The sequence below is a fragment of the Berghia stephanieae genome, chromosome 4, assembly GCF_034508935.2.
Source record: "Berghia stephanieae isolate SIO BIC M18660-M18661 chromosome 4, UCSD_Bste_1.3, whole genome shotgun sequence".
Taxonomy (NCBI): Eukaryota; Metazoa; Mollusca; class Gastropoda; order Nudibranchia; family Aeolidiidae; genus Berghia; species Berghia stephanieae.
In genome coordinates, this window is record NC_088363.1 from 90,574,711 (window position 1) to 90,591,370 (window position 16,660).

The 16,660-nt window shown below is 34.2% G+C and overlaps 1 protein-coding gene across 1 annotated transcript in view; it reads left to right on the forward strand.

Annotated features, from left to right (window-relative positions):
• The first annotated feature begins 10,039 nt into the window (after positions 1–10,039).
• LOC144971883 (uncharacterized) overlaps positions 10,040–16,660 on the forward strand; it is a 14,289-nt gene continuing 7,668 nt past the window's right edge. The window contains exons 1-3 of the mRNA XM_078912957.1: positions 10,040–10,047; positions 10,839–10,879; positions 11,798–11,831. Coding sequence (XP_078769083.1) covers positions 10,040–10,047; positions 10,839–10,879; positions 11,798–11,831 — 83 coding nt within the window. The remainder of the gene's footprint in view (positions 10,048–10,838; positions 10,880–11,797; positions 11,832–16,660) is intronic.

A 16,660-nucleotide genomic window follows, 5' to 3' on the forward strand; every position in this document is an offset into this window, starting at 1 on the left:
TATCTACACGTCAACTTGTTATTAAATTGTATATTAATTGATTTCGCCGGCCTTGGGGTTTTTCCTATAGGGCACCACGTCCGCTTTAGTATTAATGGTTTGAAATGTATTATTATTGTTATTATTATTATTATTATTATTATCATTATTATTATTATTATTATATTATTGTTATTGTTATTTTATTATTATTATTATTATTATTATTATTATTATTATTATTATTATTATTATTATTATTATTATTATTATTTATTATTATTATTATTATTATTATTATTATTATTATTAATTATTATTATTATTATATGTTATTATTTATTATTATTTGATTATTATTATTATTATTATTATTATTATATTATTATTATTATTATGATAATATTATATTATTATTATTATTATTATTATTATTATTATTATTATTATTATTATTATTATTATTATTATTATTAATGATGATATTATAATATATTATTATTATTATTATTATTATTATTATTATTATTATTATTATTAGTATTATCATCATCATCATCATCATCATCATTATTATCATTATTATTATGAAATCGATGACAACCTAAAGCTACATAATATTATGATGACTTGTGTGTACGAATAATGATTTTGGGACCATGCCAAGCCGTTTAGAGAGTTTATAATGAGAGATTGTGAGGGACTGGACCCTTACATGCATTTGAACTATCACCTATTCAATAGTTATTTCATGGCTTTATTGAGATCTTCATTTTTTACAAAAACAAACATCATAATCTTACAGTGATGTTTTTCTTTCGTTTTCTATCAATTTCTTTTCTTTCTTTTTATTTTTTGTTTCAATTTTATTGTACTAAAGACATTTATAAATTCCCCTCCTGAATATTTATATGATCGTTTGCATACTAATTAACTGGCATTGAAATTGTAACGTAAACGTCAATCAAACACCTGAAACCACCAACTCCCAGCAAACGACACTTAATTAATTGTTTATTTGTTGCTAAATAACTCAGACACACAAAAAGTTGGTTCCATATCATAGGCAGTTGGTTCCATATCATAGGGAGAGTCTTAAATGTCATATCTGTGATGCCCAAAGTTAATTGTATTCATAGATTGTCTTAAAGATGGATGGTAAATGTTGATGGCAGTAACATGTTTATGATATGGAGAGCGTGTTATTATCGAATTTCCAATTTCAGTTGAAAATGATATCTGTGTTTTAATAAGTTAGTCCCCTGTCGAGAAAAAAAAAGAATAAGAGGAAAGAATGATATCCAGAGCCAATTGCAAAACATTAAGTCAATTGGAGAAAGAGGCAGAGAGAGAGAGAGAGAGAGAGAGAGAGAGAGAGAGAGAGAGAGAGAGAGAGAGAGAGAGAGTTGCATTGCTCATTCTAGGAACTGTGCGTTTTGTTTAGTCGTTCATCTCTTTGTTCTGTTTTAAACTTTAAAATTTTGTTATTGTTTATATATATACATATACATATTAATTTTTTTTTTTTGCAAATTTTCATTGATTATCTATATCAATTCTCTCTATACATTGACAATATTATACAGAAATCCATATTTAACCAAATTGAATGAAAGCTTTCAAATTAGCAGATATATCCTCTTTGCATTGTCTTGAACAACCTTATTGAACTGGGTGGGGTTCCTACCTCCCATAGTGGGCAGGGAGGTACTTATTGTGTCTTCTATCCCCCTATATCTGTTTTTCAACTTGCATTCTGTCTTTGTCTTGGAATAAGATTGCTTGGTTTTGTCCTGGCCCTGGTCGGGGTCCTGGCTGGGAGGGAAACAGTCGAATGCATAGTTATTGTTTTGGGAGATGATATTTTTTTTCCTTGTAAATCATCTCTCTGTTATGTATTATTATATTTGTTCTAATTTATAATGTAAGCATTTGAGTGTATTCCTCTTAGTGGGGGCCGTGCTTGTGTCCAGATGAGACTTATTGGTGATCTCAAACTAAGAACATTGATGGTGTGCTCTTGGAATCTACATCTGATCCCTATTTGTTCCCAGTTCCCCTTTGTCTTACTTTTTCTTGGGTGCTTTAATTGTAATTCTAGAACTTTTTACTATCCCATTTTCTTCCTTTTTACTGGCGCTGATATAACCTAAATGTGTTGCAAGCGTCGTAAAACCCTTAAAAACAAAAACAAACAAACAACCTTATTGATAATACTGCCGAGCATTCTTGTACATAGATTTATTGTTTGCTCATATAAAAGTGTTGATCCACAGATGTTCACAACTACAGCTGACTAGTGAGGAGAGAATTATGTTGTTCAATTTAAAATTTATAAAAGATATCAACTAAAAATAATACTTCATCAAAAATTTTGTGTATTGAGACTCATAAAAGTATGGAGAGAAAAAAAAGAAAAATAAGATGAATTATTACTCGCCCAAAAATGAATAAAACAAAAGTTTTTAATGATTTATTTTCAGTTTAAAAGAGGAGGCCAAAATGAAAGACCTTCTGAAGGGACACCTCTCAGCTAATTTAGTGATTTCGCTTGTAATATGAAACATTGTACTTTTTAGTGAGTAAGGATTTGTTTATATATCTTATGTCTGGGTGGGGTTCCTGACCTCCCATCGTGGGCAGGGAGGTACATACTGTGTCTTCTTTCCCCTTTTATCTTATTCGACAAGCTTTCTGTCTTTGTCTTGGAATGAGATTACTTGTTTTTTTCCTGGCCCTCGTCGGAGTCCTGGCTGGGAGGGAAACAAGTCAAATGCAAAGTTATTGTTTTGGGAGATGATATTTTTTTCCTTGTAAATCATCTCTCTGTTATGTATTATTATATTTGTTATTTTTAATGTATAATGTAAGCATTTGAGTGTATTCCTCTTTGTTGGATTTTGTGCTTGTGTCCGGATGAGACTTGTAGGTGGTTTCAAACTGAGTACATTGGTGATATGCTCTTGGAATCTACATCTGATCCTTATTTGTTCTCAGTTCCCCTATGTCTTACTTTTTCTTGGGTGCTTTAGTTGTAATTCCAGAACTCTTTACTATCCCATTTTCTTCTTTCTACTGGCGCTGATATAACCTAAATGTGTTGCAAGCGCCGTAAAACCCTTAAAAACAAACAAAAACAATCTATCTTATGACGGCGCAGTCCCAAGTGTTTTGGATTATTTATTTTTTTAGTTCTTTCCTCGTGGATAAGGTGGTCCGCACTGCTAAAAATTGTTCAACTGAAAACTTCTCTCTCACCATAGCTGTCAAGCTTTTCCAAATGATTGTATTTTTCAAATGTTTTCCCGATTGTCTCTCATTCACAGCAATTTTTCAATACGGTGCAAAAAATACCAGTTGCAGTAATCACATCGGCGTTCTATTCTTATAACAAGTCGTCGAATTGTTATACAATTTTTGTCACTGTCTACTATCTATTTAAAAATATAAATTTAGCCAATTCTATATTAATAATAATAATAGTAATAATAATAATAATACCATGTTTAGCGAATAACTCATTGTTGTTGATTAAATGCCAACGATGATGACAATGATGATAATATGATTCATAATATGATATTACATTTATATTGATCGAAACTATATTATTGTTAAAATAATCAATATGTCTACATTATTATATTGACATACGATTAATTAAAAATATATTCGCTGTCTTTGGGGGATTTGACCACGAAAGACCCGATTAGTAGTACGAATAAATATTAGGCATATCTCTCTCTCACTCTCTCTCTCTCTCTCTCTCTCTCTCTTTCTCTCGCTCTCTCTCTCTCTCTCTCTCTCTCTCTCTTTCTCTCACTCTCTCTCTCTCTCTCTCTCTCTCTTTCTCTCTCTCTCTCTCTCTCTCTCTCTCTCTCTCTCTCTCTCTCTCTCTCTCTCTCTCTCTCTCTCTCTCTCTCTCTCTCTCTCTCTCTCTCTCTCTCTCTCTCTCTCACCCCCACCCTATCTCTCTTTCTCTTTCTCTCTCTCTCTCTCACCCCCCCCCTTTCTCTCTCTCTCTCTCTCTCTCTCACCCCCCCCCCCCTATCTCTCTCTCTTTCTCTTTCTCTCTCTCTCAACCCCCCCCCCTTTCTCTCTCTCTCTCTCTCTCTCTCACCCCCCCCCTTTCTCTCTCTCTCTCTCTCTCTCTCTCTCTCTCTCTCTCTCTCTCTCTCTCTCTCTCTCTCTCTCTCTCTCTCTCTCTCACACCCCCCCCCCCTTTCTCTCTCTCTTTCTCTCTCTTTATTAACAAAAAAATTGTATATATCTCACACAAGTATACAAACCCTCACTGCCGTGCATATCACACAGAGTGACGTATCTAAGTCTGACTGGGTCTTATGTCTATATTATTCTTTTACTCTGTTAGAGAGAGATCTAGACATTTTGATCTCTCTTTTTTTTAAATTTGTCATTTTAAATTTTGCTTTGTCTTATCATTGTGTGAAAAATCGGTTTATATTCGTCTATGGCCGGGTTTTTTTTTTCTTCTTCTTCAATGTATGCTGATCTATCTGATACAAAGTCTGGCTCCACTGTATTGCTTGTTTTAACCCCCCCCCCCCCCCCCCCCCCCCCCCACTCCACTTGCGCTGCCTGCATTTGTATTATTATAATTGCCGTGGTCAAATCTTTCATTCACAGCTTACTGAAGAGGCCAAAGTAAACAATATTTTCACAAGACTGTTGACCAGTTTGTTCATTTTCATATGGATTCATCATCTAGATATATATATATTTTATCATTACACATCAAATTACTGCGCTAATTGTTGTCATTCTTATTGCAGGAGAGTCTGGGTGGGGTTCCTGACCTCCCATAGTGGGCAGGGAGGTACTTGTTATGTCTTCTATCCCCTATATCTGTTTTCCAACTTGCTTTCTCTCTTTGTCTTGGAAAGAGATTACTTGGTTTTGTCCTGGCCCTGGCCTGAGTCCTGGCTGGGAGGGAAACAGTCAAATGCATAGTTATTGTTTTGGGAGATGATATTTTTTTCCTTGTAAATCATCTCTCTGTTGTGTATTATTATGTTTGTTATTTTTAATGTATAATGTAAGCATTTGAGTGTATTCCTCTCTGTTGGATTTTGTGCTTGTGTCCGGATGAGACTTATAGGTGATCTCAAACTAAGTACATTGGCGGTATGCTCTTGGAATCTACATCTGATCCCTTTTTGTTCCCAGTTCCCCTATGTCTTACTTTCTTTTGGGTGCTCTAATTGTAATTCTATAATTTTTTACTATCCCATTTTCTTCCTTTTTACTGGCGCTGATATAACCTAAATGTGTTCAAGTGCCGTAAAACCCTTAAAAACAAATTATTGCAGGAGATGGATTTGTTTAACTTTTAATGCTGTGCATTTTTATCCATCAATGTTACGTTACGTTTATAACCTTATCATTAAAATGCAATTTTGAAACCTCTTCTCACACGTCAACGCCAATTGGGCTTTACACAGACACGTCATTTTTACTGTTCTTAGTGGAGACCTGTACTTGTGTCTGGATGAGACTGTTAGGTGATCTCAAACTAAGTACTTTGATAGTGTGCTCTTGGAATCTACACCTGATTATAATTTGAACCAATTCCCCTTGTCTTACCTTTTCTTGGGTGCTTTAATTGTAATTCTAGAACTTTTTACCATCCCATTTTATTCCTTTTTACTGGGGCTGATATGACCTTAATGTGTTGGAAGCGCCGTAAAACCATTAAAAACAATTAAAATATTTTTACTTATTTTGGCTAAAAAAAAAACCAACTTAATCGTAAATAATTGGATTAAGATGACCCACAACTTTTAAAAAAGTCATGTGACCCACCCGACATGTGCATAATATTAGCAGTTCTGATAGCCGAAGGCAAATATTAATACTATGGTCTTGTTTTGATAGTGTTGTAATGGACAATATTTTGCGTTGGTTTCAGAGTATTTCCATTACAACAATTATGAGCCCATTACAATTTGGGTTATCAGACCTGTAAATGATATACGTTGGCCCCACCGCATCAATCTGATATTCTGGGTGGGGATCCTGACCTCCCATAGCGGGCAGGGAGGTACATACTGTGTCTTCTATCCCCTTATATCTGTTTTCCAACGCTTTCTGTCTTTGTCTCGGAATGAGATTACTTGGTTTTGTCCTGGCACTGGCCGGAATCCTAGCTGGGAGGGAAACAGTCAAATGCATTGTTATTGTTTTGGGAGATGATATTTTTTTCCTTGTAAATCATCTCTCTGTTATGTATTATTTTTATTTTGAATGTATAATGTACGCATTTGAGTGTGTTCCTCTTTGTTGGATTTTGTGCTTGTGTCTGGATGAGACTTGTAGGTGATTTCAAACTAAGTACATTGGCGGTATGCTCTTGGAATCTGCATCTGATCCCTATTTGTTCTCAGTTCCCCTTTGTCTTACTTTTTCTTGGGTGCTTTAATTGTAATTCTAGAACTCTTTACTATCCCATATTCTTCCTTTTTACTGGCGCTGATATAACCTAAATGTGTTGCAAGCGCCGTAAAACCCTTAAAAACCTCCCATAGCGGGCAGGGAGGTACATACTGTGTCTTCTATCCCCTTATATCTGTTATCCAACATGCTTTCTGTCTTTGTCTCGGAATGAGATTACTTGGTTTTGTCCTGGCACTGGCCGGAATCCTAGCTGGGAGGGAAACAGTCAAATGCATAGTTATTGTTTTGGGAGATGATATTTTTTTCCTTGTAAATCATCTCTCTGTTATGTATTATTATTTTTATTTTGAATGTATAATGTAAGCATTTGAGTATGTTCCTCTTTGTTGGATTTTGTGTTTGTGTCTGGATGAGACTTGTAGGTGATTTCAAACTAAATACATTGGTGGTATGCTCTTGGAATCTACATCTGATCCCTATTTGTTCTCAATTCCCCTTTGTCTTACTTTTTCTTGGGTGCTTTAATTGTAATTCTAGAACTTTTTACTATCCCATTTTCTTCCTTTTTAATGGCGCTGATATAACCTAAATGTGTTGCAAGCGCCGTAAAATCCTTAAAAACAAAAACAAAAACAAACCCTTAAAAACAAAACAAAACATCAGATTGATTTTCTTCAATATTGGACATATGTGTTTCCTCCTGATACATCTTGTCATTAAAATATGAAGTAAAAGAGAAAAATATATGACACACTTGTGCTGTAATGAGTATAAATCATCACTTTGGGTGGGGTTCCCGACCTCCCATAGTGGGCTGGGAAGTACTTGCTGTGTCTTCTATCCCACTATATCTGTTTTTCAATTGCTTTCTGTCTTTGTCTTGGAATGAGATTACTTGGTTTTGTCCTGACCCTGGCCGGAGTCCTAGGCTGGGAGGGAAATGGTCAAATGCATAATTATTGTTTTGGGAGATGATATTTTTTTCCTTGTTGATCATCTCTCTGTTATGTATTATTATATTTGTTATTTTTAATGTATAATGTAAGCATTTGAGTGTATTCCTCTTTGTTGGATTTTGTGCTTGTGTCCGGATGACACTTATACTTATAGGTGATTTAATTGTTTTAATTGTAATTCTAGTACTTTTTACTATCCCATTTTCTTCCTTTTTACTGGCGCTGATATAACCTAATTGTGTTTCAAGCGCTGTAAAACCCTTAAAAACAAAAACAAACAATCTGCATCTGTTTCCTATTTTTACCATTCCCCTTTGTCTGACTTTTTCCTCAAGTCCTTTTAATTGTACATCTCGAATATTTTTACTATCTATTTTTATTTTTTTTTACTATCTAATATTCTTCCTTTTTATTAGCGCTGATATGACCTAAATGTGTTGCAAGCGCCGTAAAACCATTAAAACCAAAACAATCATCACTACAGATTAGCTTTATTATATTGTATGTAATTATGCTACTGCAAGGCATCATTGTAAATATTTTATTGCCCATTCATTATGAAAAAATGATAAATCTTTGCAATTTTTATTTTGTGTGGTTTCATACACTCTCTTTTTTTTGTTGTTTTTTTTAACCGAAAGAAAATGCATTACCAATCGTTTATGATGAAAACATTGTAATGTTTGTTACTTTCAGGATGCGAGGCGATAGATATGCTATGAAAATGGTTCAAATTTGAAAGGGGTGGATCGCCTTCCTTTTAATGATACCATATTTAACCTTTTATCACAATATATTACTGCTTATCCATGTTGAAAATTTAAATAGAAAAGTAATCATATAATAATGTCATAGATACATAAATATAAGTAAATCTTTTCAGTCTTCTAGTTTACTGTAAATATAAGTTCATTCCATAAACTATTGCTGCGGCATCACATTTGGAAATTAAATCATATGCGAAATTCGCACAGTTAGAGATGCGTGTCGTTACATTTTTTATCAGCTTGGTTTTACAGAGTGAGTTTCGTTTATGTCAACTGAAATCACATGCAATGGAGCACAAAATAAATTGTGAATATATATTTTAAAAACCAACATTTATGAAGTCTTGTTGAACAAGATTGAGACGACCAGATGGGGAATTCTTTGATTAGATGTTATTGTCCTTTTTTCTTTCTGATATATTATTATAGTAGTAATGTACAACATTTTACACTTGTAAGATGGGGGAAGGGGGGAGGGGGGTAGACAGATGTCCTGTGTGTACTCGCGTGTGCGTGTGTGTGTGTGTGTGTGTGTGTCTATGTGTGTGTGTGTGTGTGTGTGTGTGGTGTCTGTGTGTGAATCGTTTTAACTAGACACCCTAGCATTCTTCCTCTGTACTATTTTAATCTTCTCACCTTTTCCTTTTTCAAGCATAGATTAAAAACTGGTCCTGGGATAGTCTTTTGACCTCTGGTGGACTACGGAGAGGTCAGTCTTGTTGTTTATTATCTCCCTTTTCTGTCCTAAGTATTAAGTCTTGGGCGTGAGATTACTTCGGTTCGTTCTAGTCCTGGCTGGAGTCAACAATTGGCTGTTCGGGAGACAATTTTTTTCTTGTATAATATCTGTACCGGAATAGCTAGGGTTTTTTTGTTTGTTTGTTTTGGATCTCAGCTAAGCTCATTTTAGTTTGCTCTCAGTAACTAGAATCTACATTTGTTCCCTATCTGAGGCTGTTTCCTTAATATTTCTTTTTCTCGGGTGTTTTTAATTGTAAACCATGAATTTTTATCTCATTTTCTTCCTTTTTACTGGCGCTGATCTAACCAAAAATTGTCACAAACGCTTTGAAAACGCTTAAAGAAAAAATAGAAATAGCCACTTCATCTCCCTTTTTACTGGCATTTGAAGGTGTCGTAAGCAACCCCAAAGAAAAACGGAGACGAACATAACAGACCTGTTAGTAAAACAATTACACACAATAAGCACAATTAATATTATATTGAATGCATCATATCGAGATATTGAATTCTGGGTGGGGTTCCTGACCTCCTATAGTGGGCAGAGGGGTACATACTTTGTCTTCTATCCCCCTATATCTGTTTTCCAACATGCTTTCTGTCTTTGTCTTGGAATGAGATTACTTGGTTTTGTCCTGGCTGGGAGGGAAACAGTCAAATGTTTAGTTAGAGTTTTGGGAGATGATATTTTTTTCATTGTAAATCATCTCTCTGTTATGCACTGCATTATGTTTCTTTATATTATGTATGATTTGTAAACCATTTGAGTGTATTCCTCTTAGCGGGGACCTGTGCTTGTGTCTAGATGAGACTTTTAGTGATCTCAAACTAAGTACTTTGATAGAGTGCTTTTGGAATCTACACCTGTTTCTTATTTGAACCAATTCCCCTTTGTTTGACCTTTTCTTGGGTGCTTTATTGTAATTCTAGAACTTTTTACTATCCCATTTTCTTCCTTTTTACTGGCGCCGATATGAGTTTAATGTGTTGCAAGCGCCGTAAAACCCTTAAAAACAAACAGATATTGAATTACGTTGTACAACTGTTTTTTTAATCCTTTTTATAATATTATGCTTTTATTTGTTTCGCTGTAGAAAACGTAAGGATTTCTCGTTTTGTCCTAATGCCGTTCCCTACACCCACTCAACACATCAAATTATTGGTAATTAATTCATACGCTAAATGCCGAAGTAAGTTTTTATAGGAAACCATCGTCAAAGTTTGACACGGGCGTCCTATTTTGTTAATAAATGTGATCATTGATTCAAACCATCATGGTCTTTTATTTTATTATTATTATTATTATTATTATTATTATTATTTTATTATTATTATTATTATTATTATTATTATTATTATTATTATTATTATTATTATTTTATTATTATTATTATTTTATTATTATTATTCTTATTATTATTATTATTATTATTATTATTATTATTATTATTATTATTATTATTATATATTATTATTATTATTATTATTTTTTAATATTTCAACCTTTGTTTTGACTGTTTCCATCATGTGTAGAGCTATACAAATTAATGCAATTTGTTAATTGGTACCATCACCATTATCATCATCATCATCATCATCATCATCATCATCATCATCATCATCATCATCATCAATATTGTTATAATTACGGTATATTATTATTATTATTATTATTATTATTATTATTATTATTATTATTATTATTATTACTATTATTATTATTATTATTATTATTATTATTATTATTATTATTATTATTATTATTATTACTATTATTATTATTATTATTATTATTATTATTATTATTATTATTTATTATTATTATTATTATTATTATTATATCACTATGTCTCGATAACCATCTGTTACGATTGGTATTGCGTACTGGATTAATTATTAATATGCTATACATATGAAATAAATTTTAAAAGGATAACACTATCAATACGTATCAATGATTTATTTTTACGTTCATTTTTAGTTTCCCGAATTTAGCTTCTCTATCCAATGTTAAAGGAGGTGGTAAGACAAATCAAACTCACTGGGCTGGGTGGGGTTCCTGACCTCCCATAGTGGGCAGGGAGGTACATACTCTTGTCTTCTGTCCCCCAATATCTGTTTTCCAATTTGCTTTCTGTCTTTGTTTTGGAATGAGACTACTTGGTTTTGTCCTGACCCTGGTCGGATACCCGGGCTGGGAGGAAAACGGTCAAATGTATGGTTAGTTTTGGGATATGATATTTTTTTCCTTGTAAATCATCTCTCTGTTGTGCACTATATTATGTTTTCTTTATATTATATATGATTCGTAAAACATTTGAGTGTATTCCTCTTAGTGGGACCTGTGCTTGTGTCTTGATGAGACTTTTAGGTCATCTCAAACTAAGTACCTACACTGATAGTGTGCTGTTGGAATCTACATCTGTTTCCAAAACAATAACCATGCATTTGACTGTTTCCCTCCCAGCTAGAACTCCGGCCAGGGCCAGGACAAAACCAAGTAATCTCATTCCAAGACAAAGACAGAAAGCATGTTGGAAAACAGATGGATAGAAGACACAGTATGTACCCCCCCCCCTCCCCTGCCCACTATGTGAGGTCAGGAACCCCACCCAGGCCTAAAAGTCTCATCCAGACACAAGCACAAGAGGAATACACTCAAGTGTTTACACATCATATATAATGCATAAACAAAACATAATACAGTGCATAACAGAGACGTGATTTACAAGGGGAAAAAAAGATCCTCTCTCAAAACTAACTATACATTTGACTGTTTCCCTCCCAGCCGGGAGTATCCGGCCAGGGCCAGGACAAAACCAAGTAATTTCATTCCAAGACAGAAAGCATAAAAGCATAATGGAAAACAGACATAGTGGGATAGAAGACACATTATGTACCTCAAAATTATACATTTGTCTTTGACTGTTTCCCTCTCAGCCAAGGAGCCTGACAAGGGAAATGGCAAAACCAAGTAATCTCATTCCAAGATAATGTTAAGAAAGCTACATATTTGGACAACAGATATACGTGTAAGTTCCTCCCTGCCCACTGTGGTTGGGAAGGGTATCATCCTTCTGCCAGAACTTCATATTATTAGTCGTTTTGACTGTCTGCTAGATGACACAGGAATGGACAACACCTGGGAGCTGCGTACGCTTATGGAGGACAGGACAGAATGGCGAAGACATTTGGCTCATGTTGGGCGCCCCAAGGGGCGGCCTAAGTAAGTAAGTTGCTGGTCTCATGGAAATTAATATAAAGCCTAACTTAAAATCAATGTTGTAATAATCTTCCCATCAAAACAATGCACGGTTTTATCGGATTTTACTCGTATATTATGACAAGGGCACGTGACGAGAAGAAAGATGATAATGTATGGATCTCCCGTCACAGAACCAAATTATTTAGAAGCGCAATAGGAAACAAACGTGTGATATTTTAAAAATGGTTCCAATCTCATTGGAAATGTAAAATCAGTCGCCCGAGGACTGAATACATAGCCTTGTGTAAATGATCTTCTGTTTTTAAGAGTTACGGCATCTTTTTCTAGTCTAGATATAAGCTGGTCGTCAGTAAAGAGCATCAATCCTCGCTCTTTTACGTCCTGTAATCCTAAGTATCTGACTATACATTCAGCTACTAAAATAGTTATACCACCTTGTGATTCAATTTGTAACCCATTCATTATTAGTCCTCTGAGAACATGTTACAAACTTCCAAGGATTTTAGAACCAGAAAAGTAACAGGTGTAATGTCGAGACTTTTCGTTCTGATTTTATGCAAACGGAGTGGCTATTCGTCAGTACTGACCCCCAGGCGCTAGCACGTGCTGCTCAGTACTGACGAACAGGCACCAACGCATGGGGGTCAGTACTGACTAATAGTTACTGGTGCCTACTGGTCAGTTCTGACCTGGCCACGGGCGTTGGCGCCTGTACTGACGGTACCAAAATTATGGAGACATGTCATTTTATGAAATAACTTGTTCTACGACAAATAAATCCGCATTTCCTGTCCCATACTAGTCTATATGCATGTCTGGCCTAAATGGAAAAAAAATTATTGCGTATTTATTCCCTGGCCCACGATTTAAAAATATGCCGGTTGCAGTTGATGTTATCAGTAGTAGTAGTAGTAGTGTAGTAGTAGTAGTAGTATGTAGAAATTTAAAGTAATAGTAGTATAGTGGGTAGTATTAGTAGTATTTTTAAGTAGAAGTAGTAGTAGTAGTAGTAGTTGTAGTAGTAGAAGTAGTAAGTAGAGTAGTAGTAGTAGAAAGTAGTAGTAGTAGTAGTAAGTAGGAAGTAGTAGTAGTAGTATTAGTAGTAGTAGTAGTAGTAGTATGTAGTAGTAGTAGTAGTATATAGTGTAGTAGTAGTAGTAGTAGTAGCACAGCAGTAGTATAGTAAGTAGTAGTAGTTGTAGTAGTAGTAGTTGTAGTAGTAGTAGTATTTTAGTAGTAGTAGTAGTAGCTAAGCGTAGTAGTAGTAGCAGCAGCAGTAGTAGTAGTTGTAGTAGTGTAGTTGTAGTAGTAGTAGTAGTAGTAGTAGTAGTAGTGTAGTAGAGAGTGGGCAGTAGTAGTAGTTGTCGTAGTTGTCGGTAGTAGTGGGTAGTAGTAGTAGTGGGTATAGTAGGAGTAGGAGTAGGAGTAGGAGTAGGAGTAGGAGTAGGAGTGGGTAGTGGGTAGTAGTAGTATAGTAGTAGTAGTAGTAGTAGTAGTATTTAGTAGTAGTAGTAGTAGTAGTAGTTGTAGTAGTAGTAGTAGTAGTAGTAGTAGTAGTATAGTAGTAGTAGTAGTAGAGTAGTAGTAGTAGTAGTAGTAGTAGTAGTAGTAGTAGTAGTAGTAGTAGTATAGTAGTAGTAGTTGTAGTAGTTTAGTAGTAGTAGTAGTAGTAGTAGTAGTAGTAGTAGTAGTAGTAGTAGTAGTAGTGTAGTAGTAGTTAGTAGTAGTAGTAGTAGTAGTAGTAGTAGTAGTAGTAGTAGTAGTAGTAGTAGTAGTAGTAAGTAGTAGTAGTAGTAGTAGTAGTAGTAGTAGTAGTAGTTGTAGTAGTAGTAGTAGTAGTAGTAGTAGTATTTAGTAGTAGTAGTAGTAGTAGTAGAGTAGTAGTAGTAGTAGTAGTAGTAGTATAGTAGTTGTAGTAGTAGTAGTAGTAGTAGTAGTAGTAGTAGTAGTTTAGTAGTAGTAGTAGTAGTATAGTAGTAGTAGTAGTAGTATAGTAGTAGTAGTAGTAGTAGTAGTAGAGTAGTAGTAGTAGTAGTAGTAGTAGTAGTAGTAGTAGTATGTAGTAGTAGTAGTAGTAGTAGTAGTAGTAGTATAGTAGTAGTAGTAGTAGTAGTAGTAGTAGTAGTAGTAGTTGTAGTAGTAGTAGTAGTAGTAGTAGTAGTAGTAGTAGTAGTAGTAGTAGTAGTAGTAGTAGTAGTAGTAGTAGTAGTAGTAGTAGTAGTAGTAGTATGATGTACACTTCCGAATGAATTGTATCCTCTTCAAGGGAAGTAATTCATGAAATTCCAGACCGACTGCTTTTGGATATGAATTACTTCCCTTGAGACAATTCGTTCGGAAGTGTACATTCAACATTCTTTACTTTTTAAAACCATGCGTCAGAGATTAAATAAGAAGAGAATATGCATTCTGAAGTATGGAATATAAAAACTACAAGTATAGGGCATGATTAAACAGCTTCTACAGATTTACCCCAGATTCGCTCGGTTTTTATGATCATTTCTGATCTTAAGCACTCGAGTTTTATTCACTTCTCATTGGTTTTAAGGCATAAACCTATAGTGTCATGAGATTTGGTGCTATTTATGCGTGTCTGCCCAAAAAAAAACCAATTCATTGCGTATTTTCTTCTCTGGAGCACGATTTAAAATGCGCCATATGTGACGTCATCCAAATAAATGACATCTTTGAAACCACATAACTTTGTTATATATTAATGAATTTTCAAAATTCAAAAAGATTTTTACTCAGTGAAGATAGGGCTTTGATTTAAGAGTAATATTTCCTACAAAAATAGAAAACAGCAATTTTGATAGTCATTATAACTGATAGGTACTCGCGTCTGTACTGACGGTACCAAAATTATGGAAAATGACATTTTTAAAATAACTTGGTCTACGACCAATAAATCCACATTTCCTGCCCCATACTAGTCTATTGGCGTGTCTATATGCCAAAAGGAAAACATTTTATTGCGTATTTAGTCCCTGGCCCATGAGGGCGCTGTAATAACTGCTGGTAAATTGTCCTAAAATCGAATATTGGTAATTCATGGATTGTTTCTCTTGATTCAGTGATTCTATTATGGTCCTCTCTTTTTCTCTATAATGATGATCATGATGATAATAATAATAATAATAATAATAATAATAATAATAATAATAATAATAATAATAATAATAATAATAATAATAATAATAATAATAATCGCGAAGTCCAGGTTTTGAGAGTTTTTTTTACCAAGATGAGTGTTATTTAAATCGACTTGCCGATAGCGCAGTGAAGGGCGGGACATGATGATGATGATGATGATGATGATGATGATGTGAATGTGGTGGTGTTGGTGGTGGTGGTGTTGCTGCTGGTGGCATGGTGGTGATGGTGGTGCTGAGGGTGATGATAACGATGATTATGTTGATCATCACCATCATCATTATCATCATTAGGATGCTGAGGATGATGATAATGTTAGAGTATGTGAATGTTAAAGAAGGAGATAAATTTAATTATGTCAATATGGAGTTGATGTTAATAATTGTTGTTGTAGTAGTAGTAGGAGTAGCAATAGCAGTAGTAGTAGTAGTAGGAGTAGGAGTAGTAGTAGTAGTAGTAGTAGGAGTAGTAGTAGTAGTAGTAGTAGCAGTAGTAGTAATAGTAGCAGCAGTAGTAGTAGTAGTACTAGTAGTAGTAGTAGTAGTAGTAGTAGTAGTAGTATTGGTAGTAGTAGTAGTAGTATTGGTGGTGGTAGTAGTAGTAGTAGTAGTAGTAGTAGTAGTAGTTGTTGTAGTAGTAGTAGTAGTAACAACACCACCACATTCACATCATCATCATGATCTTCATCATCATGTCCCTCCCTTCACTAGTGGCAGTAGTAATTCCTCTCTGTTTTTAATTCGCTCTACCCCCTGAACTTGTAATAATACAATAATAATAATAATAATAATAATATAATAATAATAAAAAATAATAATAATAATAATAGTAATGTAATAATAATAATAATAATAATTAATAATAATAATAATAATAATAATAATAATAATAATAATTAAAAATAATCGCGAAAATCCCGGTTTTTAGAGTTTTTTTACCAAGATGAGTGTTATTTAAATCGACTTGCGATAGGCGTGAGGCCGGGGCATGAGATGATGTATGATGATGATGATATTTTGGGTATGTGGTGATGATGTGGTGGTGGTGTGAAAAAAGATTTTGGGTGAGATGATAATGTGTGATAATGTGATGAGATGATGTGATGATGATGTAAAGATGATGTGTGGTGGTGGGGTAATGAAATGTGATGTGATGATGTAAAGATGATGATGTTTATGATGTGTGGATGATGGTGGTGGGTTTGGTGGGGTGGTGGTGGTGGTGATGATGAAAATGGGGAGATTGTGGGGGTTTGGTAGTTGATGGTGTGCTGCTGGTGCATGGTGGGGGTGGTGGTGGTGGTGGTGGTGCGAGGATGATGATAAAGTGTTTTTGTTGATCTCACCATCTTCATCGTTACCGTCATCTAATTTTTTTTTTTCTTATACTTATTATTTTATTATTATTATTATTTTTAAATTTTT